General features: G+C 54.9%; 3 protein-coding genes across 3 annotated transcripts in view; all 3 read left to right on the top strand.

Annotated features, from left to right (window-relative positions):
• The first annotated feature begins 211 nt into the window (after positions 1–211).
• RNF212B (ring finger protein 212B) lies at positions 212–15,873 on the top strand. The gene is made up of 9 exons (XM_065653035.1): positions 212–384; positions 2,736–2,788; positions 7,981–8,055; positions 9,198–9,292; positions 10,017–10,065; positions 10,644–10,666; positions 10,766–10,812; positions 15,182–15,221; positions 15,374–15,873. Exons 1-9 carry the CDS (start codon positions 285–287, stop codon positions 15,546–15,548), a joined length of 657 nt encoding a protein of 218 aa, XP_065509107.1. The 5' UTR covers positions 212–284; the 3' UTR covers positions 15,549–15,873.
• Positions 15,874–15,955: 82 nt separating this feature from the next.
• PSMB5 (proteasome 20S subunit beta 5) lies at positions 15,956–22,577 on the top strand. Its single transcript, XM_065653029.1, has 3 exons — positions 15,956–16,186; positions 18,886–19,192; positions 22,225–22,577. The coding sequence occupies exons 1-3, from the start codon at positions 15,980–15,982 to the stop codon at positions 22,515–22,517; spliced, it is 807 nt and encodes a 268-aa protein (XP_065509101.1). The 5' UTR covers positions 15,956–15,979; the 3' UTR covers positions 22,518–22,577.
• Positions 22,578–23,106: 529 nt separating this feature from the next.
• Positions 23,107–27,712, top strand: part of LOC135999323 (uncharacterized) — a 171,100-nt gene continuing 166,494 nt past the window's right edge. The window contains 4 exon segments of the mRNA XM_065652884.1: positions 23,107–23,163; positions 24,003–24,180; positions 24,267–24,349; positions 26,717–26,809. Coding sequence (XP_065508956.1) covers positions 24,150–24,180; positions 24,267–24,349; positions 26,717–26,809 — 207 coding nt within the window. The 5' untranslated portion in view covers positions 23,107–23,163; positions 24,003–24,149.

The following is a 27,712-nucleotide window of genomic DNA, read 5'->3' as shown; positions in this document are numbered from 1 at the left end:
CGGCTCCACTCGGCTCCCGTTCGGCTCCCCTCGGCTCCGCTCGGCTCCACTCGGCTCCACTCGGCTCCACTCGGCTCCCGTTCGGCTCCACTCGGCTCCACTCGGCTCCACTCGGCTCCCGCTCGGCTCCACTCGGCTCCCGTTCGGCTCCACTCGGCTCCACTCGGCTCCCACTCGGCCCCACTCGGCTCCCGCTCGGCTCCCCTCGGCCCCGCTCGTTCTCCCGCCCTTTCCCCGCCCGCTCCCCGCCGTCCATTCGGGGTTTCCCCCGGTCGCCCCCCGCCATGGACTGGTTCCACTGCAACCGCTGCTTCCGCCAGGACGGCGCCGGCTTCTCCGTCACCAGCTGCGGCCACGTCCTGTGCCAAACCTGCGGGGCCGCAGGTACGAGCGTTCCCCCTTAAAAAAAACCCAAAAAACCGGGGGTTCCCCTCACAGAAAACCCCGAATTGCCCTAAAAAAGCGAAGGCCCGCCCCTACAAACCCCTAAAGGGGCGGAAAGTGCGGGTTTTAAACCCAAAAAATGGGTTAAATGAGCCCCCCCCCCCGCCCCGGGTTGAAAATGGCGGGAAGGAGCGACCCGCGCTGTAAAAACTGTTAAAATGAGGGGAAAATGGGGTCCTGCGCGCTTTAAAGCCTAAAAATGAGCGGAAAATGGGGCTTCGCGGCGTTTTGAACCCTAAAGTGACTGAAAAGTGCTGTCCTGCCTCGTTTTAGACCGTTAAAATGTTGAAATAAGGGATCTCGCCTCATTTTGAACCCTTGAAATGACAGAAAAATGGGATTGCGCCTGGTTTTAAACTCAGAAATTGACTGAAAAATGGGGTTTCAGCGCATTTTTAACCCGTAAAATGACAGGAAAATGGGGTTTCCCATCATTTTAAACCCTAAAAATGACAGAAAAATGGGATTTCGGCTCATTAAAACCCTTAAAATCACTAAAAAACGGGGTTTCCCATCATTTTAAACCCTTAAAATGACTGAAAAATGGGATTTCCCATCATTTTAAACCCTTAAAATGACTGAAAAATGGGATTTTGCCTCATTTTAAACCATTAAAATGTTGAAATAAGGGATTTCCCATCATTTGAAACCCTTAAAATGAGACAAAAATGGGATTTCGCCTCATTTTAAACCCTTAAAATGACTGAAAAATGGGATTTCGCCTCATTTTAAACCCTAAAAATGACAGAAAAATGGGATTTCGCCTCGTTTTAAGCTCATGAAATGACTGAAAAATGGGGTTTCAGCTCATTTTTCACCGATAAAATGACAGGAAAATGGGGTTTCCCATCATTTTAAACCCTAAAAATGACAGAAAAATGCGATTTCGGCTCACTTCAAACCCTTAAAATCACTAAAAAACGGGGTTTCCCATCATTTTAAACCCTTAAAATGACTGAAAAATGGGATTTCCCATCATTTTAAACCCTTAAAATGACTGAAAATTGGGATTTTGCCTCATTTTAAACACATAAAATGACTGAAAAGTGGGATTTTGCCTCATTTTAAACCCTAAAAATGACAGAAAAATGGGATTTCGCCTCGTTTTAAGCTCATGAAATGACTGAAAAATGGGATTTCAGCTCATTTTTCACCCAAAAAATGACAGAAAAATGGGATTTTGCCTCATTTTAAACCCATAAAATGTCGGGAAAAATGGGATTTTGCCTCATTTTAAACCATTAAAATGACGAAAAAAATGGGATTTTGCCTCATTTTAAACCCTGAAAATGACTGAAAAATGGGATTTTGCCTCATTTTAAACTCATGAAATGATTGAAAAATGGGATTTCAGCTCATTTTAAATGCTTAAAATCACCAAAAAATGGGATTTCCCATCATTTTAAACCCTAAAAATGACTGAGAAATGGGATTTTGCTTCATTTAAACCCATAAAATGACAAAAAAATCAGATTTTGCCTCGTTTTAAACTCATAAATTGACTGAAAAATGGGATTTCAGCTCATTTTAAACCCTTAAAATGACAGAAAAATGGGATTTTGCCTCATTTTAAACCATTAAAATGTTGAAATAAGGGATTTCCCATCATTTTAAACCCTTAAAATGAGACAAAAATGGGATTTCGCCTTATTTTAAACACATAAAATGACAAAAAAATGGGATTTCAGCTCATTTGAAACCCTTAAAATGACAGAAAAATGGGATTTCGCCTCATTTTAAACACATAAAATGACTGAAAAGTGGGATTTTGCCTCATTTTAAACCCTAAAAATGACAGAAAAATGGGATTTTGCCTCATTTTAAACCCCTAAAATGACAGAAAAATGGGATTTTGCCTCGTTTTAAGCTCATGAAATGACTGAAAAATGGGATTTCGCCTCATTTTAAACCCTGAAAATGACCGAAAAATGGGATTTCGCCTCATTTGAAACCCATAAAATGTCGGAAAAAATGGGATTTTGCCCCATTTTAAACCATTAAAATCTTGAAATAAGGGATTTTGCCTCATTTTAAACCCTTAAAATGACCGAAAAATGGGATTTCACCTCAATTTAGACTCATAAAATGACCGAAAAATGGGATTTCGCCTCATTTTAAACCCTGAAAATGCCCGAAAAATGGGATTTCGCCTCATTTTAAACCCTCCAAAATGCCCCCAAAATGGGATTTCTCCTCATTTCCCCCCCCCAGGGTGGGGGGCGCCCCCCGGGACGGGGGTTTTTGCCCCCAAATGTGGGGTTTTGGTGATTTTGGGGGTTTTTGTGCCGCAGGGCCCTGTCCCGTGTGCGGCGCCGCCTGCGGGTTCCTGGCCCTGGGACAGCAGGTGCGGCTTCGGCGCCTTCATCGTCCTCGGCGGCGGCGTCATCCTCATCCTCATCTTCATCCTCGTCCTCATCCTCGTCCTCATCCTCATCTTCATCCTCATGCTCGTCTTCATCAGCATCTTCAGCATCTTCGGCGTCTTCGCCTTCATTGGCGTCTTCGTCTTCCTCGGCGTCGTCATCGTCTTCTTCATCATCGTCGTCTTCTTCATTGTCATCTTCTTCATCATCATCTTCTTCATCGTCATCCTCATCTTCATCTTCATCCTCATCCTCATCGTCATCTTCATCCTCATGCTCGTCTTCATCAGCATCCTCGGCGTTGTCTTCGTCGTCATTGGCGTCTTCGTCTTCCTCGGCGTCGTCATCTTCTTCATCGTCATCCTCATCCTCATCATCATCCTCATCCTCATCTTCATCCTCATGCTCGTCTTCATCAGCATCTTCGGCGTCATCTTCGGCGTCTTCGCCTTCATTGGCGTCTTCGTCTTCCTCGGCGTCGTCATCGTCTTCTTCATCATCGTCATCTTCTTCATCGTCATCTTCTTCATTGTCATCGTCATCCTCATCCTCATCCTCATCTTCATCCTCATGCTCGTCTGCATCAGCATCCTCGGCGTCGTCTTCGTCTTTATTGGCGTCTTCGTCTTCCTCGGCGTCGTCATCGTCTTCTTCATCATCGTCATCTTCTTCATCGTCATCCTCGTCCTCATCCTCATCTTCATCCTCATGCTCGTCTTCATCAGCATCTTTGGCGTCGTCTTCGTCTTCATTGGCGTCTTTGTCTTCCTCGGCATCGTCATCGTCTTCTTCATCATCGTCATCTTCTTCATCGTCATCTTCTTCATCGTCATCCTCATCTTCATCCTCATCCTCATCCTCGTCTTCATCCTCATGCTCGTCTTCATCAGCATCTTCGGCGTTGTCTTCGTCTTCATTGGCGTCTTTGTCTTCCTCGGCATCGTCGTCATCTTCATCGTCATCTTCTTCTTCATCCTCATCCTCATCCTCGTCCTCATCCTCATCCTCATCTTCATCCTCATGCTCGTCTTCATCAGCATCCTCGGCGTCGTCTTCGTCGTCATTGGCGTCTTCGTCTTCCTCGGCGTCGTCATCATCTTCTTCATCATCGTCGTCTTCTTCATCGTCATCTTCTTCATCGTCATCTTCATTGTCATCGTCATCCTCATCTTCATCCTCATCTTCATCCTCATGCTCGTCTTCATCAGCATCTTCGGCGTCGTCTTCGTCTTCATTGGCGTCTTCGTCTTCCTCGGCGTCGTCATCATCTTCTTCATCATCGTCGTCTTCTTCGTCGTCATCTTCTTCATCGTCATCTTCTTCATCGTCATCCTCATCCTCGCCTTCATCCTCATCCTCATCCTCATCTTCATCCTCATGCTCGTCTTCATCAGCATCTTCGGCATCTTCGGCGTCTTCGTCTTCATTGGCGTCGTCATCGTCTTCTTCATCGTCATCCTCATCTTCATCGTCATCCTCATCAGCATCTTCTTCGTCATCATCTTCGTCAGCATCATCTTCATCTTCATCAGCATCTTCATCATCTTCATCCTCATCATCGTCTTAATCTTCATCATCATCATCCTCATCTTCATCGTCATCCTCATCAGCATTTTCATCTTCATCATCTTCATCAGCATCTTCATCTTTGTCATCGTCATCCTCATCTTCATCAGCATTTTCATCTTCATCATCTTCATCAGCATCTTCGTCCTCGTTGTCATCTTCATCTTCCTCATCGTCGTCATCATCATCTTCATCGTCGTCATCCTCTTCATCGTCATCCTCATCTTCATCGGCATCCTCATCTGCATCTTCATCTTCGTCATCGTCATCCTCATCTTCATCATCATCTTCATCAGCATCTTCTTCATCATCATCATCATCGACCTCCTCATCTTCATCAGCATCTTCATCTTCGTCATCGTCATCCTCATCCTCATCGTCGTCTTCATCTTCTTCTTCATCATCGTCATCATCTTCTTCATCTTCATCATCGTCATCTTCTTCTTCATCGTCATCCTCGTTGTCATCATCATCATCGTCTTCATCTTCACCCTCGTCCTCATCTTCATCAGCATCTTCATCTTCTTCATCTTCATCTTCATCATTGTCATCGTCGTCTTCATCTTTATCATCATGTTCAGCAGCAGCAGCATCTTCATCTTCATCGTCATCCTCATCTTCATCCTCGTTGCCATCGTCGTCGTCGTCTTCATCTTCATCGTCGTCCTCGTTGTCATCTTCATCCTCATCGTCGTTGTCGGCTTCGTCTTCTTCTTCATCCTCATCCTCATTGTCATCGTCATCATTGTCTTCATCATCATCCTCATCTTCATCAGCATCTCCATCGGCATCTTCGTCTTCATCCTCATCCTCATTGTCATCGTCATCATCTTCATCCTCATCGTCATCTTCTTCATCTTCATCGTTATCATTGTCATCGTTGTCTTCATCAGCATCTTCATCTTCATCGGCATCTTCTTCATCTTCATCTTCATCATCCTCCTCTTCATCATCATCTTCATCTTCATCTCCATCAGCATCTTCATCATCGTCTTCATCTTCGTCATCAGCATCTTCTTCTTCATCTTCATCGTCTTCGTGTTCATCGTCGTCTTCATCATCACCTTCATACTCCTCGTCATCTTCATCTTCATCGTCATCTCCATCATCATCATCATCATCCTCGTCCTCATCCTCATCTCATCATCATCTTCATCATCCTCTTCTTCATCATCCTCCTCATTGTCGTTGTCTCCGTCATCTTCATCATCCTCTTCTTCATCATTCTCCTCATTGTCATTGTCTCCATTGTCTTCATCATCATCTTCTTCATCATCTTCATCGTCTTCGTCTTCATCGTCGTCTTCATCATCACCTTCATACTCCTCGTCATCTTCATCTTCGTCGTCATCTCCATCATCATCATCGTCATCCTCGTCCTCATCCTCATCCTCATCTCATCATCATCTTCATCATCCTCTTCTTCATCATCATCTTCATCTCCATCAGCATCTTCATCTTCATCATCGTCTTCATCTTCGTCATCAGCATCTTCTTCTTCATCTTCATCGTCTTCATCATCTTCATCTTCTTCGTCTTCATCATCATCGTCGTCTTCATCATCACCTTCATACTCCTCGTCATCTTCATCTTCATCGTCATCTCCATCATCATCATCCTCGTCCTCATCCTCATCCTCATCTCATCATCATCTTCATCATCCTCTTCTTCATCATCCTCCTCATTATCGTTGTCTCCGTCATCTTCATCATCATCTTCTTCATCATCCTCCTCATTGTCGTTGTCTTCATCGTCTTCATCATCATCTTCTTCATCATCTTCATCGTCTTCGTCTTCATCGTTGTCTTCATCATCACCTTCATACTCCTCGTCATCTTCATCTTCATCGTCATCTCCATCATCATCATCGTCATCCTCGTCCTCATCCTCATCTCATCATCATCTTCATCATCCTCTTCTTCATCATCCTTCTCATTATCGTTGTCTCCATCATCTTCATCATCATCTTCTTCATCATCATCTTCTTCATCATCCTCCTCATTGTCGTTGTCTCCATCGTCTTCATCATCATCTTCTTCATCTTCATCATCCTCTTCTTCTTCTTCTCCTCGTTCAACTTCTTCATCATCTTCTTCTTCATCTTCTTCATCTTCATCTTCTTCATCTTCTTCTTCATCTTCTTCTTTTTCGTCTTTTTCTTCGTTTCTTTTCTTCTCTTTCTTTTCCTCTTCTTCTTTTCTTCTGCTTTGTCTCTTTGTTCTTCTTTTTCTTCTTCTTCTTCTTCTTTTTCTTGTTCTTTTTTTTCTTCTTCTCCTTCATTTCTTCTCCTCCTTCTTCTTTTCCTTAATCTTCCTCCTCATTTTCTTCTTCAGCTTCTTCTTCTCCGTCTTCTTCTTCTGTTTCTCCGTCTTCTCCTCGTCCTTCCCGTCATCTCCTTCCTCTCTTCTCCTCCTCCGTCCTCTTCCTCGGGGTTTTCTTCTTCTTTTCTTCTCCTCCTTTTCTCCTCCCTCCTCTTCCTCCCCCTTCTTTTCTTCTTCTTTTCTCCTTCTTCTTTTCCTTTTCTTCTTCTTTTCTTCTTCTTCTTCTTCTTCTTCTTTTTCTTCATGTTCTTCTTTTTCTTTTCTTTTTCTTCTTTTTCTTTATATTATTTTTCTTTTCTTCTTCTTCTTTTCCTTTTCTTCTTTTTGTTTTTCTTTTCTTCATCTTTTCCTTTTTCTTTTCTTCTTCTTTTTCTTTTTTCTTCTTTTTCTTTTTTCTTCTTTTTCTTCTTCTTTTTCTTTTCTTCTTTTTCTTTTCCTTTTTCTTTTTCTCTTTTTCTTTTTCTTTTTTTCTTCTTCATCTTCTCTTTCTTTTCTTCCTTTTCATCTTCTTTTTCTTCTTCTTCATCTTCTTTTCCTTCTTTTTCTTTCTTTTTCTTTTTCTTTTTCTTTTCCTTTTCTTTTTCATCTTCTTTTCTTTTTCTTTTTCTTTTCTTCTTCTTCATCTTCTTTTCTTTTCCTTCTTTTTCTTTTTCTTTTTCTTTTTCTCTTTCTCTTTCTTTTCTTCTTTTTTCTTCTTCTTCATCTTCTTTATCCTCTTTTCTTCTTCTTTTTCTTTTCCTTCTTCTTTTTCTTTTTCTTTTTTCTTTTTCTTTTTTCTTTTTCTTTTTCTTTTTCTTTTTTTCTTCATTTTTTTTCTTCTTCTTCATCTTCTTTTTCTTTTCTTCTTTTTCTTTTTGCTTATTTTTGTTTTTCTTTTCTTTTTCTTTTTCTTTTTCTTTTTCTTTTTTTCTTCTTCATCTTCTTTTTCTTTTCTTCTTTTTCATCTTCTTTTTCTTCCTCTTTATCTTCTTTTCTTCTTTTTCTTTTTTTTTTTCTTTTCTTCTTCTTCATCTTCTTTTCTTTTCCTTCTTTTTCTTTTTCTTATTTTTCTTTTTCTTTTCTTCTTTTTCTTCTTTTTTTTCTTTTTCTTTTTCTTTTTCTTTTTCTTTCTTTTCTTCTTTTTTCTTCTTCTTCATCTTCTTTATCTTCTTTTCTTCTTCTTTTTCTTTTCCTTCTTCTTTTTCTTTTTCTTTTTCCTTTTTTCTTTTTTCCTTTTCCTTTCCCTTCTCTCCATTTTTTTTTTCCTTCTTCTTCTTCATGGTCTTTTCCTTCTCCTCCGTCGGCAGCTGCGGCCCCAGGAGCGGCGCTTCTTCCGCAGCCCCGCGGACACGGCGCGCAGCCGCCTGCGCCGCCTCCACCAGGTCCGTTCCTAATTAACAGGGTAATTAATGGGTAATTAACGGGGGAATTCATGGGACAGGGCGCGCAGCCGCCTGCGCCGCCTCCACCAGGTTCGGTCCCTAATTAACAGGGTAATTAATGGGGAATTAATGGGGAATTCATGGGACAGGGCGCGCAGCCGCCTGCGCCGCCTCCACCAGGTCCGCTCCTAATTAACGGAGTAATTAACGGAGTAATTAATGGGGAAATCATGGGACAGGGCGCGCAGCCGCCTGCGCCGCCTCCACCAGGTTCGGTCCCTAATTAACAGGGTAATTAATGGGTAATTAATGGGGAATTCATGGGACAGGGCGCGCAGCCGCCTGCGCCGCCTCCACCAGGTCCGCTCCTAATTAACGGAGTAATTAACGGGGTAATTAATGGGGGAATTCATGGGACAGGGCGCGCAGCCGCCTGCGCCGCCTCCACCAGGTCCGCTCCTAATTAACGGGGCAATTAACGGGGTAATTAATGGGGAATTCATGGGACAGGGCGCGCAGCCGCCTGCGCCGCCCCCACCAGGTCCGCTCCTAATTAACAGGGCAATTAACGGGGTAATTAATGGGGAATTCATGGGACAGGGCGCGCAGCCGCCTGCGCCGCCTCCACCAGGTTCGGTCCCTAATTAACAGGGTAATTAATGGGTAATTAATGGGGGAATTAGTGGGGGAATGGGACAGGGCGCGCAGCCGCCTGCGCCGCCCCCACCAGGTTCGTTCGCTAATTAGCGGGGGAATTAACGGAGTAATTAATGGGGGAATGGGACATGGTGCAGAGGCAGCGGCGGCGCCACGAGCGGGGTAATTAATGAACGGGGTCACTCGTGGGGTAATTAATGGGGTAATGGGGATGTGGGGACAATGAGGGGCGGCCATATTGGGTGTGGCCATCCCCCTCCAGGCGGCCATATTGGGTGTGGCCATCCCCCTCTGGGCGGCCATATTGGGTGTGTCTGTCCCACTCCCGGCGGCCATATTGGGTGTGGTCATCCCCCTCCGGGCGGCCATATTGGGTGTGGCCATCCCCTCCTGGCGGCCATATTGGGTGTGTCCACCCCCTCCAGGCGGCCATATTGGGTGTGTCCGTCCCCCTCCTGGCGGCCATACCGGGCGTGTCCCCCCAGGTGTGGCGGTTCCAGCGGGCGCAGGACGAGCTGCGGCTGACGCGGCACCGGGAGGCGGCTGCCCGGGCGCGGCGGGCGCTGGAGGAGGCGCAGCGGTGAGCGAAGGCGGCCATCTTGGCAGGGGCACAGGGAGCCGCCATCTTGGGAGGGGCACAGGGAGCGGCCATATTGGGAGGGGCACAGGGAGCCGCCATCTTGGGAGGTCATAGAGAGCAGCCATATTGGGAAGGTCACAGAGAGCGGCCATATTGGGAGGGGCACAGAGAGCGGCCATATTGGGAGGGGCACAGGGAGCGGCCATATTGGGAGGGGCACAGAGAGCCGCCATATTGGGAGGGGCACAGGGAGCGGCCATATTGGGAAGGTCATAGAGAGCAGCCATATTGGGAAGGTCACAGAGAGCGGCCATATTGGGAGGGGCACAGGGAGCGGCCATATTGGGAAGGTCACGGAGAGCGGCCATATTGGGAGGGGCACAGAGAGCGGCCATATTGGGAGAGTCCTAAAGAGCGGCCATATTGGGAGGGGCACAGAGAGCGGCCATATTGGGAGAGTCCTAAAGAGCGGCCATATTGGGAGGGGCACAGGGAGCGGCCATATTGGGAGGGGCACAGAGAGCGGCCATATTGGGAGAGTCCTAAAGAGCGGCCATATTGGGAGGGGCACAGGGAGCGGCCATATTGGGAGGGGCACAGAGAGCCGCCATATTGGGAGGGTCCGCCCTAAGCCGCCATGTTGGGAGGGTCCCCCCCACACTTGGGGGTCCGTCCCCCCCTCACTTGGGGGTCCGTCCCCCCACGTTCGGGTCTCCGCCCCCAGGCTGCTCCATTCCCTGCAGCGCGAGAACGCCGAGCTGCGCCGGGCCCGGGTGCCCCACAGCCCCCCAACCCCATCCCCCCACACCCCGGAGCCCAACCCCCCACAACCCCCAATCCCCCCATAACCCCCATATCCCCCATAACCCCCATTTCCTCCATTTCCCCCCCACGCCTGCCATATCCCCCCACAACCCCCATTCCCCCCACAACACCCATTCCCCCCATAACCCCCAATCCCCCCAATTCCCCCATAACCCCCATTTCCCCCCATAACCCCCAATTCCCCCGTAACCCCCACTTCCCCCCATAACCCCCAATCCCCCCATAACCCCCCATTTCCCCCCATAACCCCCAATCCCCCATAACCCCCAATCCCCCCATAACCCCCATTTCCCCCCATAACCCCCAATCCCCCATAACCCCCAATCCCCCCATAACCCCCAATCCCCCATAAGCCCCCATTTCCCCCCATAACCCCCATTTGCCCCATATCCCCCCATAACCCCCATTTCCCCCCAGAACCCCCAATCCCCCATAACCCCCATTTCCCCCCATAACCCCCAATCCCCCCATAACCCCCAATCCCCCCAGAACCCCCAATCCCCCATAACCCCCATTGCCCCCCCAGCTCTCCCCGGCCTGGCCCAGCAGGTGGGTCCCTGACCCCCCCATTTCCCCCCAATTTCCCCCCATAACCTTGTGGGGCCACTTGGGGGTCCCGGCCCCACTGACCCCCGCGTGACCCCCCAGAAGCTCCGCCCCCCGGCCCGTGGGCGTCACTTCCCCCGCGCAGCCCGGTGAGGCCACGCCCCCGCCGGGTCATGTGACCGGAGGCGTGGGAACCCCTTGCGGGGGATGAATGGGGAGAACGGGGGTGAATGGGGAGGGGATGGGGCTGAATGGGAGGCACTGGGAGGCAACTGGGACCGACCGGGAGGCAACTGGGAGAGACTGGGAGGCAACTGGGACGGACTGGGAGGCAACTGGGAGGGACTGGGAGGCAACTGGGACCGACCGGGAGGCAACTGGGGGGTAACTGGGAGTCACTGGGGGTAACTGGGATGGACTGGGAGGCAACTGGGAGGGACTGGGAGGCAACTGGGAGGGACTGGGAGGCAACTGGGACCGACTGGGAAGCAACTGGGAGGGACTGGGAGGCAACTCGGATGGACTGGGAGGCAACTCGGATGGACTGGGAGGCAACTGGAATGGACTGGGAGGGACTGGGAGGCAACTGGGACGGACTGGGAGGCAACTGGGAGGGACTGGGAGGCAACTGGGAGGGACCGGGAGGCAATTGGGAGGGACTGGGAGGCAACTGGGATGGACTGGGAGGCAACTGGGATGGACTGGGAGGGACTGGGAGGCAACTGGGACCAACCGGGATGCAACTGGGGGGTAACTGGGAGTCACTGGGGGTAACTGGGATGGACTGGGAGGCAACTGGGAGGGACTGGGAGGCAACTGGGACTGACCAGGAGGCAACTGGGAGGGACTGGGAGGCAACTGGGATGGACTGGGAGGCAACTGGGGGGTAACTGGGAGTTACTGGGGGTAACTGGGATGGACTGGGAGGCAACTGGGAGGGACTGGGAGGCAACTGGGATGGACTGGGAGGCAACTGGGACCGACTGGGAAGCAACTGGGAGGGACTGGGAGGCAACTGGGACCGACTGGGATTCACTGGGGGGTAACTGGGAGTCACTGGAGGTAACTGGGATGGACTGGGAGGCAACTGGGACTGACTGGGAGGCAACTGGGAGGGACTGGGAGGCAACTGGGACCGACCGGGAGGCAACTGGGGGGTAACTGGGAGTCACTGGGGGTAACTGGGATGGACTGGGAGGCAACTGGGACCGACTGGGAGGCAACTGGGAGGGACTGGGAGGCAACTGGGACCGACTGGGAGGCAACTGGGAGGGACTGGGAGGCAACTGGGATGGACTGGGAGGGACTGGGAGGCAACTGGGACCGACTGGGAGGCAACTGGGAGAGACTGGGAGGCAACTGGGATGGACTGGGAGTCACTGGGGGGTAACTGGGAGTCACTGGGGGTAACTGGGATGGACTGGGAGGCAACTGGGACCGACCGGGAGGCAACTGGGAGAGACTGGGAGGCAACTGGGATGGACTGGGAGGGACTGGGAGGCAACTGGGATGGACTGGGAGGCACTGGGAGGCAACTGGGACTGACTGGGAGGCAACTGGGACCGACTGGGAGGCAACTGGGAGGGACTGGGAGACACTGGGGGGTAACTGGGATGGACTGGGAGACACCGAAGTGTAACTGGGAGGCAACTGGGAGTGACTGGGAGGCAACTGGGATGGACTGGGAGACACCCAAGCGTAACTGGGATGGACTGGGACCTACTGCGAGTGACTGGGGGGCAACTGGGATGGACTGGGAGACACTAGGGGGTAACTGGGATTGACTGGGAGACACGGAAGTGTAAGTGGGGGGTAACTGGGAGTGACTGGGAGGCAACTGGGATGGACTGGGAGGCACCAAAGTGTAACTGGGATGGACTGGGAGTCACCCAAGCGTAACTGGGATGGACTGGGAGTCAATGGGGGGTAACTGGGATGGACTGGGAGTCACTGGGGGGTAACTGGGATGGACTGGGAGTCAATGGGAGGTAACTGGGATGGACTGGGGGTAACTGGAGGGTAACTGGGATAGACTGAGGGGTTACTGGGATGTACTGGGAGACACTGGGGGGTAACTGGGATGGACTGGGAGGCACCAAAGTGTAACTGGGAGGGACTGGGAGTCACTGGGGGGTAACTGGGATGGACTGGGAGGCACCAAAGTGTAACTGGGAGGGACTGGGAGTCACTGGGGGGTAACTGGGATGGACTGGGGGGTACCTGGGATGCACTGGGAGGCACCAAAGTGGGACTGGGAGGCAACTGGGACCTACTGGGAGTGACTGGGGGGCAACTGGGATGGACTGGGAGACACTAGGGGGTAACTGGGATGGACTGGGAGACACCGAAGTGTAACTGGGGGGTAACTGGGAGTGACTGGGAGGCAACTGGGATGGACTGGGAGGCACCAAAGTGTAACTGGGATGGACTGGGAGGCACCCAAGCGTAACTGGGATGGACTGGGAGTCAATGGGGGGTAACTGGGATGGACTGGGAGTCACTGGGGGGTAACTGGGATGGACTGGGAGTAACTGAGAGGCAACTGGGATGGACTGGGAGACACCCAAGCGTAACTGGGATGGACTGGGAGTCAATGGGAGGTAACTGGGATGGACTGGGGGTAACTGGAGGGTAACTGGGATAGACTGGGGGGTTACTGGGATGTACTGGGAGACACTGGGGGGTAACTGGGATGGACTGGGAGGCACCAAAGTGTAACTGGGAGGTAACTGGGAGGAACTGGGGGGTAACTGGGGGGGAACTGGGATGGATGGGAATCACAAAAGTGTAACTGGGATGCAACTGGGATGTACTGGTGGGTAACTGGGATGGACTGGGGGGTAACTGGGGGATAACTGGGATGAACTGGGAGACACCAAAGTGTAACTGGGATGGACTGGAAGTCACTGGGGGTAACTGGGATGGACTGGGGGGTAACTGGGATGGACTGGGAGACACCCAAGTGTAACTGGGAGGTAACTGGGAGGAACTCGTGGGTAACTGGGAGGGACTGGGAGTCACTGGGTGGCAACTGGGATGTACTGGGGGGTAACTGGGATGGACTGGGAGACACTGGGGGGTAACTGGGATGGACTGGGGGGTAACTGGGATGCACTGGGAGGCACCAAGGTGTAACTGGGAGGGACTGGGAGTGACTGGGAGGCAACTGGGATGGACTGGGAGACACCAAAGTGTAACTGGGAGGGACTGGGAGTGACTGGGAGGCAACTGGGATGGACTGGGGGATAACTGGGGGGTAACTGGGAGTGACTGGGGAGTAACTGGGATGCACTGGGAGGCACCAAAGTGTAACTGGGATTGACTGGGAGTCACTGGGGGTAACTGGGATGGACTGGGGGGTAACTGGGATGGACTGGGAGGCACCAAAGTGTAACTGGGAGGTAACTGGGAGGAACTGGTGGGTAACTGGGAGGGACTGGGAGTCACTGGGGGGCAACTGGGATGTACTGGGGGGTAACTGGGAGGGACTGGGAGTGACTGGGGGGTAACTGGGATGGACTGGGGGGTAACTGGGATGCACTGGGAGGCACCAAGGTGTAACTGGGAGGGACTGGGAGTGACTGGGAGGCAACTGGGATGGACTGGGAGGCACCGAAGTGTAACTGGGGGGTAACTGGGAGTCACTGGGGGGTAACTGGGATGGACTGGGAGTCACTGGGGGTAACTGGGATAGACTGGGGGGTAACTGGGATGCACTGGGAGACACCAAAGTGTAACTGGGAGGTAACTGGGAGGAACTGGGGGGTAACTGGGGGGTAACTGGGATGGATGGGAATCACAAAAGTGTAACTGGGATGCAACTGGGATGTACTGGTGGGTAACTGGGATGGACTGGGGGGTAACTGGGGGGTAACTGGGATGCACTGGGAGACACCAAAGTGTAACTGGGAGTCACTGGGGGTAACTGGGAGTCACTGGGGGGTAACTGGGATGGACTGGGAGGCACCAAAGTGTAACTGGGAGGGACTGGGAGGAACTGGTGGGTAACTGGGAGGGACTGGGAGTCACTGGGGGGCAACTGGGATGTACTGGGGCGTAACTGGGATGGACTGGGAGACACCCAAGTGTAACTGGGATGGACTGGGAGACACCAGAGTGTAACTGGGGGGCAACTGGGATGGACTGGGGGCTAACTGGGAGGGACTGGGAGTCACTGGGGGGCAACTGGGATGGACTGGGGGGTAACTGGGATGGACTGGGAGACACCAGAGTGTAACTGGGAGGTAACTGGGATGGACTGGGGTGTAACTGGGAGGGACTGGGAGTCACTGGTGGGTAACTGGGATGTACTGGGGGGTAACTGGGATGGACTGGGAGACACTGGGGGGTAACTGGGAGGGACTGGGAGGCACCCAAGTGTAACTGGGAGGTAACTGGGAGGAACTGGTGGGTAACTGGGAGACACTGGGGGGCAACTGGGAGGGACTGGGAGGCACCCAAGTGTAACTGGGCGGTAACTGGGATGGACTGGTCCGAACTGGTCTGTACTGGGCGCAGTTCCCCCCCGGCCGCGCCGGCTCAGCGGCCACGTCGTCAGGTGGGCGCCTCCATTTCCCCCGTTTCCCCCCAAATTTGCCCTTTTTCCCCGTTTTTTCCCCCAATTCCAGCGCCTCCCCCTTCCCCCCCCCCCTCCCCTTTTTGAGTCTTTTTCCAAATGCCCCAAATCCGCCTTTTTTCCCCCCAAACCAGCCGCTCCGCCTCGGCCACGCCCCCCGGTGAGCGCCCCCAAATTCGCGGCTTTTTGCCCCAAATCCCCTCCCCCGGCCACGCCCCCCTCCCCCGGGACACGCCCCCCCGCGCCGAAGCCACGCCCCCCTTCCCCAACCGCGCCCGCTGGTTGGCCGGCGCCCACCGCAGCGCCTAAACCCCGCCCCTTCCCTCCAAACCCCGCCCACTTCCCCCCAAGCCACCCTCCTATTGGTTCCCAACCGCCTCCCCGCGCCCCGCCCCTCCCCTTTACCCCAACCCGATTGGCTGGGCGGGCGGAAGCGCCGCGTCATGCCCTCACTCAACATGGCAAACGCGCCAACCAATCCCCGCCCTATCCGCCCCCCCCAACCCCCGGGGGGGGGGGGGGGGTCGCCTGGCAACGCCTCGACCAATCCGCGCTGCCCCCTCTCCGCCTGGCGGCTCCGCCGCCCAATCACCGCGCGGCCCGCGCGTCGCCTGGCAACGCGCCGACCAATCGCCGCGCGCCGCTGGGCGGGGCTGCGCGCAGCGCGCATGCGCGCCCCTTTTTTTTTTCCGCTTTTCCGCCCTTTTTTTCGTGTTTTTTTTTTTTTTTTTTTCTCCAAGATGGCGCTGGCGGACGTCCTGCGCTCTCCGGAGCTCCGAGATGCGGCCGAACGGCCCCAAAACGGCCTCGGGGCCGCTTTCCCGCTGCTCCGGGCCCCCCTCGGGCCGCCCCCGGCGCTGGAGGCGCCGAACTGGGGATTCGAACCCGCGGACTTGCCGGGGCCCGGGATCCGGATCCTGCACGGAACCACCACCCTGGCCTGCAAGGTGAGCGCCCCAACGCGCCTTCGGGGGCCCAGAAATGACACTTGGGGACCCAGAAATGCTCCTTTAGGACCCAGAAATGCTCCTTTAGGACCCAGAAATGCCCCTTGGGGACCTAAAAATGCCCCTTGGGGACCCAGAAATGACACTTGGGACCCAAAAATGCCCCTTGGGGACCCAAAAATGACACTTTGGGACCCAAAAATGATACTTGGGGGCCCAAAAATGCCCTTTGGGGACCCAAAAATGACACTTTGGGACCCAAAAATGAGACTTGGGGGCCCAAAAATGCCTTTTGGGGAACCAGAAATGCCCCTTGGGGGCCCAAAAATGCCCTTTGGGACCCAAAAATGCGACTTGGGGACCCAAAAATGCGCCTTTAGGACCAAGAAATGCCCCTTAGGGACCCAAAAATGCCACTTGGGGACCAAAAAATAACCTCACGGACACAAAAATGCCCTTTGGGGACCCAAAAATGCCACTTTGGGACCCAAAAGTAACCTTGGGGACCCAGAAATGCGCTTTATGGACCCAAAAATGCCACTTGGGGACCCAAAAATAATCTTGGGGATCCAAAAATGCCCCTTGGGGACCCAAAAATGCCATTTGGGTCCAAAAAATGACACTTGGGGGCCCAAAAATAACCCTGGGGACCCAAAAATATCCGCTAGGGACCCAGAAATGCCTCTTCGGGACCCAAAAATGCCACTTGGGGACCCAAAAATGACACTTGGAGACCCCAAAAATGCCCTTTGGGACCAAAAAATGCCCCTTGGGGGCCCAAAAATGCCCTTTGGGACCCAAAAATGACACTTGGAGACCCCAAAAATGCCCTTTGGGACCCAAAAATGACACTTGGGGGCCCAAAAATATCCGCTAGGGACCCAGAAATGCCTCTTTGGGACCCAAAAATGACACTTGGGGACCCAAAAATGCCCTTTAGGGACCCAAAAATAACCTTGGGGATCCAAAAATGCCCCTTTGGGACCCCAAAAATGCCCCTTGGGGACCCAGAAATGTCCCTTTAGGACCCAAAAAAACCCTTGGGGACCCAAAAATATCCGTTAGGGACCCAAAAATGCCACTTTGCGACCCAAAAATGCCGTTTGGGACCCAAAAATGCCACTTTGGGACCCCAGAACTGCCCCACGTTGGATCCCTAAACGCGCCCCCAAAACTTCACCGTCCGCCCCCAAAACCCCCTTGTTTGCCCCCAAAACTTCACCGTCCGCCCCCAAAACTTCACCGTGGGACCCCAAAACCCCTCGGGACCCCAAACCCCCTTGTTTGGACCCCAAAAACCCCTTTGGGACCCCAAAATTACCCCTTGTTGGGTTCCCACAAAGGCCGCTTGGTGGGTAATTGTCTTTACGCGTAACCAGCGTGGGACCCCAAAACCCCCTCGTTTCACCCCAAAACCTCACCCTACGCCCCCAAAACTTCACTGTGTGACCCCAAAACTTCATCGTATGACCCCATAACCCCTTGAGACCCCAAACCCCCTTGGGACCCCAAATCTGCCCCACGTTGGATTCCCACAAAGGCCCCTTGTTGGGTTATTCTCTTTACACGTAACCACCCTACGCCCCCAAAACTTCACCGTACGCCCCCAAAACTTCATTGTATGACCCATAACCCCTTGAGACCCCATAACCCCTTGAGACCCCATAACCCCTTGGGCCCCATAACCCCTTGAGACCCCAAAACCCTTTGGGACCCCAAATCTGCCCCACATTGGATTCCCACAAGGGCCCCTTGGTGGGTTATTGTCTTTACACGTAACCACCCTACGCCCCCAAAACTTCATTGTATGACCCCAAAACTTCATTGTATGACCCCATAACCCCTTGAGACCCCATAACCCCTGGGCCCCATAACCCCTTGAGACCCCAAACCCCCTTGGGACCCCAAATCTGCCCCACATTGGATTCCCACAAAGGCCCCTTGGTGGGTTATTGTCTTTACGCGTAACCACCCTACGCCCCCAAAACTTCATTGTATGACCCCAAAACTTCATTGTATGACCCCAGAACCCCTTGAGACCCCATAACCCCTTGAGACCCCATAACCCCTTGGGCCCCATAACCCCTTGAGACCCCAAACCCCCTTGGGACCCCAAATCTGCCCCATGTTGGATTCCCACAAAGGCCCCTTGTTGGGTTATTCTCTTTACACGTAACCACCCTACGCCCCCAAAACTTCACCGTACGCCCCCAAAACTTCATTGTATGACCCATAACCCCTTGAGACCCCATAACCCCTTGAGACCCCATAACCCCTTGGGCCCCATAACCCCTTGAGACCCCAAACCCCCTTGGGACCCCAAATCTGCCCCACGTTGGATTCCCACAAAGGCCCCTTGTTGGGTTATTCTCTTTACACGTAACCACCCTACGCCCCCAAAACTTCACCGTACGCCCCCAAAACTTCATTGTATGACCCATAACCCCTTGAGACCCCATAACCCCTTGAGACCCCATAACCCCTTGGGCCCCATAACCCCTTGAGACCCCAAAACCCTTTGGGACCCCAAATCTGCCCCACATTGGATTCCCACAAAGGCCCCTTGCTGGGTAATTGTCTTTACGCGTAACCACCGTACGCCCCCAAAACTTCACCGTACGCCCCCAAAACTTCACCGTACGCCCCTCAAACCTCACTCCACACCCCCAAACCCCCCGTTTCTTCCCCCCCCCGCCCAGTTCCCGCACGGCGTGGTGGTGGCGGTGGACTCGCGCGCCACGGCCGGCTCGTACATCGCGTCGCAGACGGTGGAGAAGGTGCTGGAGATCAGCGAGCGCCTGGTGGGCACCATGGCCGGCGGGGCGGCCGACTGCAGCTTCTGGGAGCGCCTGCTGGCCCGCCAGTGCCGCGTCTACCGCCTGCGCAACAAGGAGCCCGTCTCGGTGGCCGCCGCCTCCAAGCTGCTGGCCAACATGGTGTACCAGTACCGGGGCATGGGGCTCAGCATGGGGACCATGATCGCCGGCTGGGACAAGAGGGGGCCAGGTGGGTTTTGGGGCTCTTGGTGGCCATGGGGAGGTCTTGGTGGCCATGGGGAGGTCTTGGTGGCCATGGGAAGAGGTTGGCGGCCATGGGAAGGTCTTGGTGGCCATGGGACAAGGTCTTGGGGTCTTGGTGGTCATGGGAAGAGGTTGGTGGCCATGGGGAGGTCTTGGTGGCCATGGGGAGGGATTGATGGTCTTGAGGTCTTGGTGGCCATGGGACAAGGTCTTGGGGTCTTGGTGGCCATGGGAAGAGGTTGGTGGCCATGGGGAGGTCTTGGTGGCCATGGGGAGGTCTTGGTAGCCATGGGAAGAGGTTGGCGGCCATGGGAAGGTCTTGGTGGCCATGGGACAAGGTCTTGGGGTCTTGGTGGCCATGGGAAGAGGTTGGCGGCCATGGGGAGGTCTTGGTGGCCGTGGGGAGGGATTGGTGGTCTTGAGGTCTTGGTGGCCATGGGAAGAGGTTGGCGGCCATGGGGAGGTCTTGGGGGCCATGGGACAAGGTCTTGGGGTCTTGGTGGCCATGGGAAGAGGTTGGTGGCCATGGGGAGGGATTGATGGTCTTGAGGTCTTGGTGGCCAGGGGACAAGGTCTTGAGGTCTTGGTGGCCATGGGAAGAGGTTGGTGGCCATGGGGAGGGATTGATGGTCTTGAGGTCTTGGTGGCCATGGGACAAGGTCTTGGAGCCTTGGTGGCCATGGGAAGAGATTGGTGGCCATGGGGAGGTCTTGGTGGCCATGGGGAGGTCTTGGTGGCCATGGGAAGAGGTTGGTGGCCATGGGGAGGTCTTGGTGGCCATGGGGAGGTCTTGGGGTCTTGGTGGCCATGGGAAGAGGTTGGTGGCCATGGGAAGGTCTTGGTGGCCATGGGACAAGGTCTTGGGGTCTTGGTGGCCATGGGAAGAGGTTGGTGGCCATGGGGAGGGATTGATGGTCTTGAGGTCTTGGTGGCCATGGGACAAGGTCTTGGTGACCATGGGGAGGTCTTGGTGGCCATGGGAAGGGGTTGGTAGCCATGGTCCCTATGGGTCCCTATGGGTCTCTGTGGGTCTCTGTGGTCCCTATGTGTCCCCATTGCTTCCTATGGCTCCCTATCAGTCCCTATGGGTCGCTATGGGTCCCTATGGGTTCCTATGGGTTTGTATGGTCTCTGTGGGTCCCTATGGGTCTCTATGGGTCCCTATGGGTTTGTATGGTCTCTATGTGTCCCCATGGCTCCCTATGGCTGTCTATGGGTCTCTATGGTCCCTATGGGTCTCTGTGGGTCTCTGTGGGTCCCCCTTGCTCCCTATGGGTCTCTATGGTCCCTATGGGTCCCTATGGGTCCCCCTTGCTCCCTATGGCTCCCTATGGCTCCCTATGGCTCCCTATGGCTCTCTATGGGTCTCTATGGGTCTCTATGGGTCTCTATGGTCCCTACGGGTCCCCCTTGCTCCCTATGGGTCTCTATGGTCCCTATGGGTCCCTACGGGTCCCCCTTGCTCCCTATGGCTCCCTATGGCTCTCTATGGGTCTCTATGGGTCTCTATGGTCCCTATGGGTCCCTGTGGGTCTCTATGGTCCCTATGGGTCCCCCTTGCTCCCTATGGGTCTCTATGGGTCTCTATGGTCCCTATGGGTCCCCATTGCTCCCTATGGGTCTCTATGGTTCCTATGGGTCCCTGTGTGTCCCACTTGCTCCCTATGGCTCCCTATGGGTCTCTATGGGTCCCTATGGGTCCCCATTGCTCTCTATGGGTCTCTATGGTCCCTATGGGTCCCTATGGGTCCCCATTGCTCTCTATGGGTCTCTATGGTCCCTATGGGTCCCTATGGGTCCCCATTGCTCTCTATGGGACTCTATGGTCCCTATGGGTCCCTATGGGTCTCTATGGGTCCCTATGGGTCCCCATTGCTCTCTATGGGACTCTATGGTCCCTATGGGTCCCCATTGCTCTCTATGGGTCTCTATGGTCCCTATGGGTCCCTATGGGTCCCTATGGGTCCCCCTTGCTCCCTATGGGTCTCTATGGTCCCTATGGGTCCCTGTGTGTCCCCCTGCTCCCTATGGGTCCCTATGGGTCCCCATTGCTCCCTATGAGTCTCTATGGTCCCTATGGGTCCCTATGGGTCCCTACGGGTCCCCCTTGCTCCCTATGGGTCCCTATGGTCCCTATGGGTCCCCCTTGCTCTCTATGGGTCTCTATGGTCCCTACGGGTCCCCCTTGCTCCCTATGGGTCTCTATGGTCCCTATGGGTCCCTATGGGTCCCCCTTGCTCCCTATGGCTCCCTATGGGTCCCCATTGCTCTCTATGGGTCTCTATGGTCCCTATGGGTCCCCCTTGCTCCCTATGGGTCTCTATGGTCCCTATGGGTCTCTATGGGTCCCCCTTGCTCCCTATGGGTCCCTGTGTGTCCCCCTTGCTCCCTATGGCTCCCTATGGGTCCCCATTGCTCCCTATGGGTCTCTATGGTCCCTATGGGTCCCCCTTGCTCCCTATGGGTCCCTATGGGTCCCCATTGCTCCCTATGGCTCTCTATGGGTCTCTATGGTCCCTATGGGTCCCCATTGCTCCCTATGGGTCTCTATGGTTCCTATGGGTCCCTGTGTGTCCCACTTGCTCCCTATGGGTCTCTATGGGTCCCTATGGGTCCCCATTGCTCTCTATGGGTCTCTATGGTCCCTAGGGGTTCCCCTTGTTCCTTATGGGTCTCTATGGTCCCTATGGGTCCCTATGCATCCCCCTTGCTCCCTATGGGTCTCTATGGTCCCTATGGGTCCCTACGGGTCCCCATTGCTCCCTATGGGTCTCTATGGTCCCTATGGGTCCCTATGGGTCCCCCTTGCTCCCTATGGGTCTCTATGGTCCCTATGGGTCCCTATGGGTCCCCCTTGCTCCCTATGGGTCTCTATGGCTCCCTATGGCTCCCTATGGGTCCCTATGGCCCCCTACATGTCTCTCTGCCCTCTCTGGCTCCCCGTGTGTCTCCGGGCGTCCCCACGCTCCCCACATGTCCCCCCCCCATCTCTCTCTCTCTCTCCCCCCACCCCCCCAGGCCTGTACTACGTGGACAGCTCCGGCACCCGCGTCCCCGGCTCCGCCTTCGCCGTGGGTTCCGGCTCCCCCTACGCCTACGGGGTGCTGGACCGGGGGCTGCGGCCGGGGCTGGACGCCGCCGCCGCCGCCGCGCTGTGCCGCCGCGCCATCTTCCAGGCGGCGCGCCGCGACGCCTACTCGGGCGGCCGCGTCGCCGTCTACCACGTGGGGCCCGCCGGCTGGCGCCGCGTCTCGGCCCACAACGTGCTGGAGCTGCAGGAGCGCTACGGGGAGGAGCTCGGCGACGATTAGGCGCCAGAAATTAAAAAAAAAAAAAAAAAACACCAAAAAAAACAAACCCCCAAAAAACACAACGTTTCTGGACGAAGTTTGAGGGTAGAACGGGGTGGTTTGTGCGCGGAGCGCCGGCAGTAGGTTCCAGAGTGAACGGAGCGGGGTTCGGGTCCCTTCGGGCGGATTCGGGTCTTTTCGAGCGGGTTCGGGTCTTTTCGGGAGGGTTCGGGTCTTTTCGGGTGGGTTCGGGTCCTTTCGGGCGGGTTCGGGTCTTTTCGGGAGGGTTCGGGTCTTTTCGGGTGGGTTCGGGTCCTTTCGGGTGGGTTCGGGTCTTTTCGGGCGGATTCGGGTCTCTTCGGGAGGGTTCGGGTCTTTTCGGAAGGGTTCGGGTCTTTTCGGGTCCCTTCGGGTGGGTTCGGGTCCTTTCGGGCGGGTTCGGGTCTTTTCGGGAGGGTTCGGGTCCCTTCGGGCGGGTTCGGGTCCTTTCGGGCGGGTTCGGGTCCCTTCGGTTGGGTTCGGCTCCTCTCGGCTGTGTTCGGATATCTTCGGCTCCTCTCGGCGCCGCCGCCGCTACGCGCCCCACCCCTCGCTTCCGATTGGCCGCCGCGGGAGGGAAGGGGCGGGGCTTGGGCGTTCGCAGCGGCCGCCGCGGCGGGAAACGATCGTGAGTGGGGAAAATGGGGGAAAAATGGGGAAAAATGGGGGCGGGCGGGGGAGAGGAGGGGCCGGGGGGGGGGGTCAATGGGGGGGCGGGCGTGGTGGTGGGGGGACCCGGGTTTTGGGGTAAAAAGAGCAGAGATTGGGAGTTTGGCGCCTTTTGAGGCACTTCGGGTGGGTTCGGGTCCCTTCGGTGTCATTCGGGTTCCTTCGGGGGTGGGTTCGGGTCGTTTCGGGCGGATTCGGGTCCCTTCGGGTGGGTTCGGGCCCCCTCGGGCGGATTCGGGTCCCTTCGGGTGCGTTCGGGTCCCTTCGGGTGCGTTCGGGTCCCTTCGGGTGCGCTCGGGTCCCTTCGGCTCCATTCGGGTCCCTTCGGCTCCGCTCGGGTCCCTTCGGGTGCATTCGGGTCCCTTCGGGTGCATTCGGGTCCCTTCGGCCCCTCTCGGGTCCCTTCGGCTCCGCTCGGGTCCCTTCGGGTGCGTTCGGGTCCTTTCGGCTCCTCTCGGGTCCCTTCGGCTCCTCTCGGGTCCCTTCGGCTCCACTCGGGTCCCTTCGGCTCCGCTCGGGTCCTTTCGGCTCCTCTCGGGTCCCTTCGGCTCCTCTCGGGTCCCTTCGGCTCCACTCGGGTCCCTTCGGCTCCACTCGGGTCCCTTCGGCTCCACTCGGGTCCCTTCGGCTCCACTCGGGTCCCTTCGGCTCCGCTCGGGTCCTTTCGGCTCCTCTCGGGTCCCTTCGGCTCCGCTCGGGTCTCTTCGGCTCCGCTCGGTTTCCCGCCCTTTCCCCGCTCCCCTCACACCCCGAAGCGCCAGCCGGGAGGGGGGGGGGACCCTTAACGTCCCTTTTTAGCGACATTTTTGAGGTGCCACCACCCCGGTTTCTCGGGGACACCACCCGGGGCCGCCCGCCCTGCTCCCCCGCGGGGCTTTCGGGTTGAAAAAAGCGCTTTTTGGGGCGAATCGTGAGGTAATTTGTGCGCCGGGCGGCGGGGCCGAGATGGCGGCGCCGGACGTGGAGCTGCTGTGGGGTGAGCGGGGGTTAATTGGGGGGTACTGGGGGGGTAATGAGGCCGGGGGGGTGTTAATGAGGGGCGTTAATTGCTGGTCGACGCAGAGGAGGAGCAGGTGACGGAGCTGCACCCCGGGCTGGCCCCGCTGCGGGGGGTCGGAGCGAGGACGGACGGGGAGCTGAGGAAGGTGGGGACATGGGGACGATGGGGGTGATGGGGTCAATGGGGTCAATGGGGGTGATGGGGACATTGGGGTCAATGGGGACATTGGGGACAATGGGGTCAATGGGACATTGGGGTCAATGGGGGTGATGGGGACATTGGGGACAATGGGGACATTGGGGTCAATGGGACATTGGGGACAATGGGACATTGGGGTCAATGGGACAATGGGGACAATGGGGGTGACAGGGCATTGGGGACATTGAGGTCAATGGGACATTGGGGTCAATGGGGATAATGGGGATAATGGGGGTGATGGGGACATTGGGGACAATGGAGTCAATGGGACATTGGGGTCAATGGGGACAATGGGGGTGATGGGGACATTGGGGTCAATGGGGACATTGGGGACAATGGGGTCAATGGGACATTGGGGTCAATGGGAGTGATGGGGACATTGGGGTCAATGGGACATTGGGGACAATGGGGATAATGGGGGTATGGGGACATTGGGGACACTGGGGTCAATGGGGACAATGGGGGTGATGGGGACATTGGGGTCAATGGGGATAATGGGGGTGATGGGGACAATGGGGACATTGGGGTCAATGGGACATTGGGGTCAATGGGGACATTGGGGTCAATGGGACAATGGGGACAATGGGGACAATGGGGTCAATGGGACATTGGGGTCAATGGGGACATTGGGGACAATGGGGTCAATGGGACATTGGGGTCAATGGGGGTGATGGGACATTGGGGTCAATGGGGACAATGGGGGTGATGGGGACATTGGGGACATTGGGGTCAATGGGAGTGATGGGGACATTGGGGTCAATGGGACATTGGGGACAATGGGGACAATGGGGGTGATGGGGACAATGGGGACATTGGGGACAATGGGACATTGGGGACAATGGGGATAATGGGGGTGTTGGGGACACTGGGGACAATGGGGACAATGGGGGTGATGGGGACATTGGGGACATTGGGGTCAATGGGACATTGGGGACAATGGGGATAATGGGGGTGATGGGGACATTGGGGACACTGGGGACAATGGGGACAATGGGGGTGATGGGAACATTGGGGACATTGGGGTCAATGGGACAATGGGGACATTGGGGTCAATGGGGGTGATGGGACATTGGGGTCAATGGGGTCAATGGGACATTGGGGTCAATGGGGATAATGGGGACATTGGGGACAATGGGGGTGATGGGACATTGGGGACAAGGGGACATTGGGGACAATGGGGATAATGGTGGTGATGGGGACATTGGGGACAATGGGACATTGGCGACAATATTGGGGGAGAAGGGGACATTTGGGACAATGGGACATTGGGGTCAATGGGATATTGGGGCAATATTGGGGAGATGGGGACATTGGGGTCAATGGGACATTCGGGAGATGGGGACATTGGGGTCAATGGGGGTGATGGGGACATTGGGGTCAATGGGGACATTGGGGTCAATGGGGACATTGGGGACATTGGGGACAATGGGACATTGGGGACAATATTGGGGAGATGGAGACATTGGGGTCAATGGGACATTGGGGACAATGGGATATTGGGGTCAATGGGACATTGGGGTCAATGGGGACATTGGGGACAATATTGGGATCAATGGGCCATTGGGGACAACGGGCCATCGTGGGTATTGGGGACAATATTGGGGTCAATGGGCCATCGTGGGTATTGGGGACAATATTTGGGACAATGGGCCATTGTGGGTATTGGGGACATTGGGGACAATATTGGGGTCAATGGGCCATCGTGGGTATTGGGGACATTCGGGACAATGGGATATTGGGGACATTGGGGACAATATTGGGGTCAATGGGCCATCGTGGGTATTGGGGACATTGGGGACATTGGGATATTGGGGACACTGGGGACAATATTGGGGTCAATGGGCCATTGTGGGTATTGGGGACATTGGGGACATTGGGGACAATGGGATATTGGGGACACTGGGGACAATATTGGGGACAATGGGCCATCGTGGGTATTGGGGACATTGGGGACATTGGGGACAATGGGATATTGGGGACATTGGGGACAATATTGGGGACAATGGGCCATCGTGGGTATTGGGGACATTGGGGACAATATTGGGGACAATGGGCCATCGTGGGTATTGGGGACATTGGGGACAATGGGCCATCGTGGGTATTGGGGCCATTGGGGACAATATTGGGGACAATGGGCCATTGTGGGTATTGGGGACATTGGGGACAATGCGATATTGGGGACACTGGGGACAATATTGGGGACAATGGGCCATCGTGGCTATTGGGGCCATTGTGGGGTCCGGTTGCCCTCGGGTGACCCCGGCCCCGGCGCTGACCTCGAGTAACCCCGGGCGACCTGGGCTGACCCCGGCAGGCGTGGGCGGGGCTGGCGCTGGCCCGCGGCCAATGGCTGCGCTGGGAGGGGCTGTGGGCGGGGCTCCAGGAGCTGCTGCGCCAGGACCCCCCGGTGAGTGCCCCCCAAAACCCCCTTGATTCGCCCCGAAACGACCCAAAAACCCCGGGATTCGCCCCAAAATCGACCCTGAGCCCCCGGGGAGGGCCCCGAAACCCCGGGATTCGCCCCAAAATGACCCGAAAACCCCGGGATTCGCCCCAAAATCGACCCTGAGCCCCCGAGGAGGGCCCCGAAACCCCGGGATTCGCCCCAAAATGACCCAAAAACCCCGGGATTCGCCCCAAAATCGACCCCGAGCCCCCGGGGAGGGCACCGAAACCCCGGGATTTGCCCCAAAATCGGCCCAGAAACCCCGGGATTCACCCCGAAGTTGGCCCTGATGAATAGAGCCCCATAGAGACCCATAGAGACCCATAGAGCCCCATAGAGACCCATAGAGACCCATAGGGACCCATAGGGACCCATAGAGACCAGAGAGACCCATAGAAACCAATTGGGACCCATACAAACCCATGGAGCCCCATAGAGACCCATAGAGACCTATAGAACCCCATGGAGCCCCATAGAGACCCATAGACACCCATTGGGACCCATAAAGACCCATAGGGACCCATAGAAACCCATAGGGACCCATAGAAACCCATAGATCCCCATAGAGACCACAGAGCCCCATAGAGCCCCATAGAGACCAATTGGGACCCATAGAGCCCCATAGAGCCCCATAGAGCCCCATAGAGACCAATCGTGACCCATAGAAACCCATGGAGCCCCATAAAGACCCATAGAGACCAATGGTGACCCATAGACACCCATGGAGCCCCATAGAGACCCATAGAGACCAATGGTGACCCATAGAGACCAATCGCGACCCATAGAAACCCATGGAGCCCCATAGAGACCCATAGACACCCATAGGGACCCATAGAGACTCATAGGGACCCATAGAAACCCGTA

Source organism: Caloenas nicobarica, chromosome 28 (assembly GCF_036013445.1).
Source record: "Caloenas nicobarica isolate bCalNic1 chromosome 28, bCalNic1.hap1, whole genome shotgun sequence".
Classification (NCBI taxonomy): Eukaryota; Metazoa; Chordata; class Aves; order Columbiformes; family Columbidae; genus Caloenas; species Caloenas nicobarica.
The sequence above is the reverse complement of the archived record's forward strand: the minus strand, read 5'-3'. Positions and strand labels throughout refer to the sequence as shown.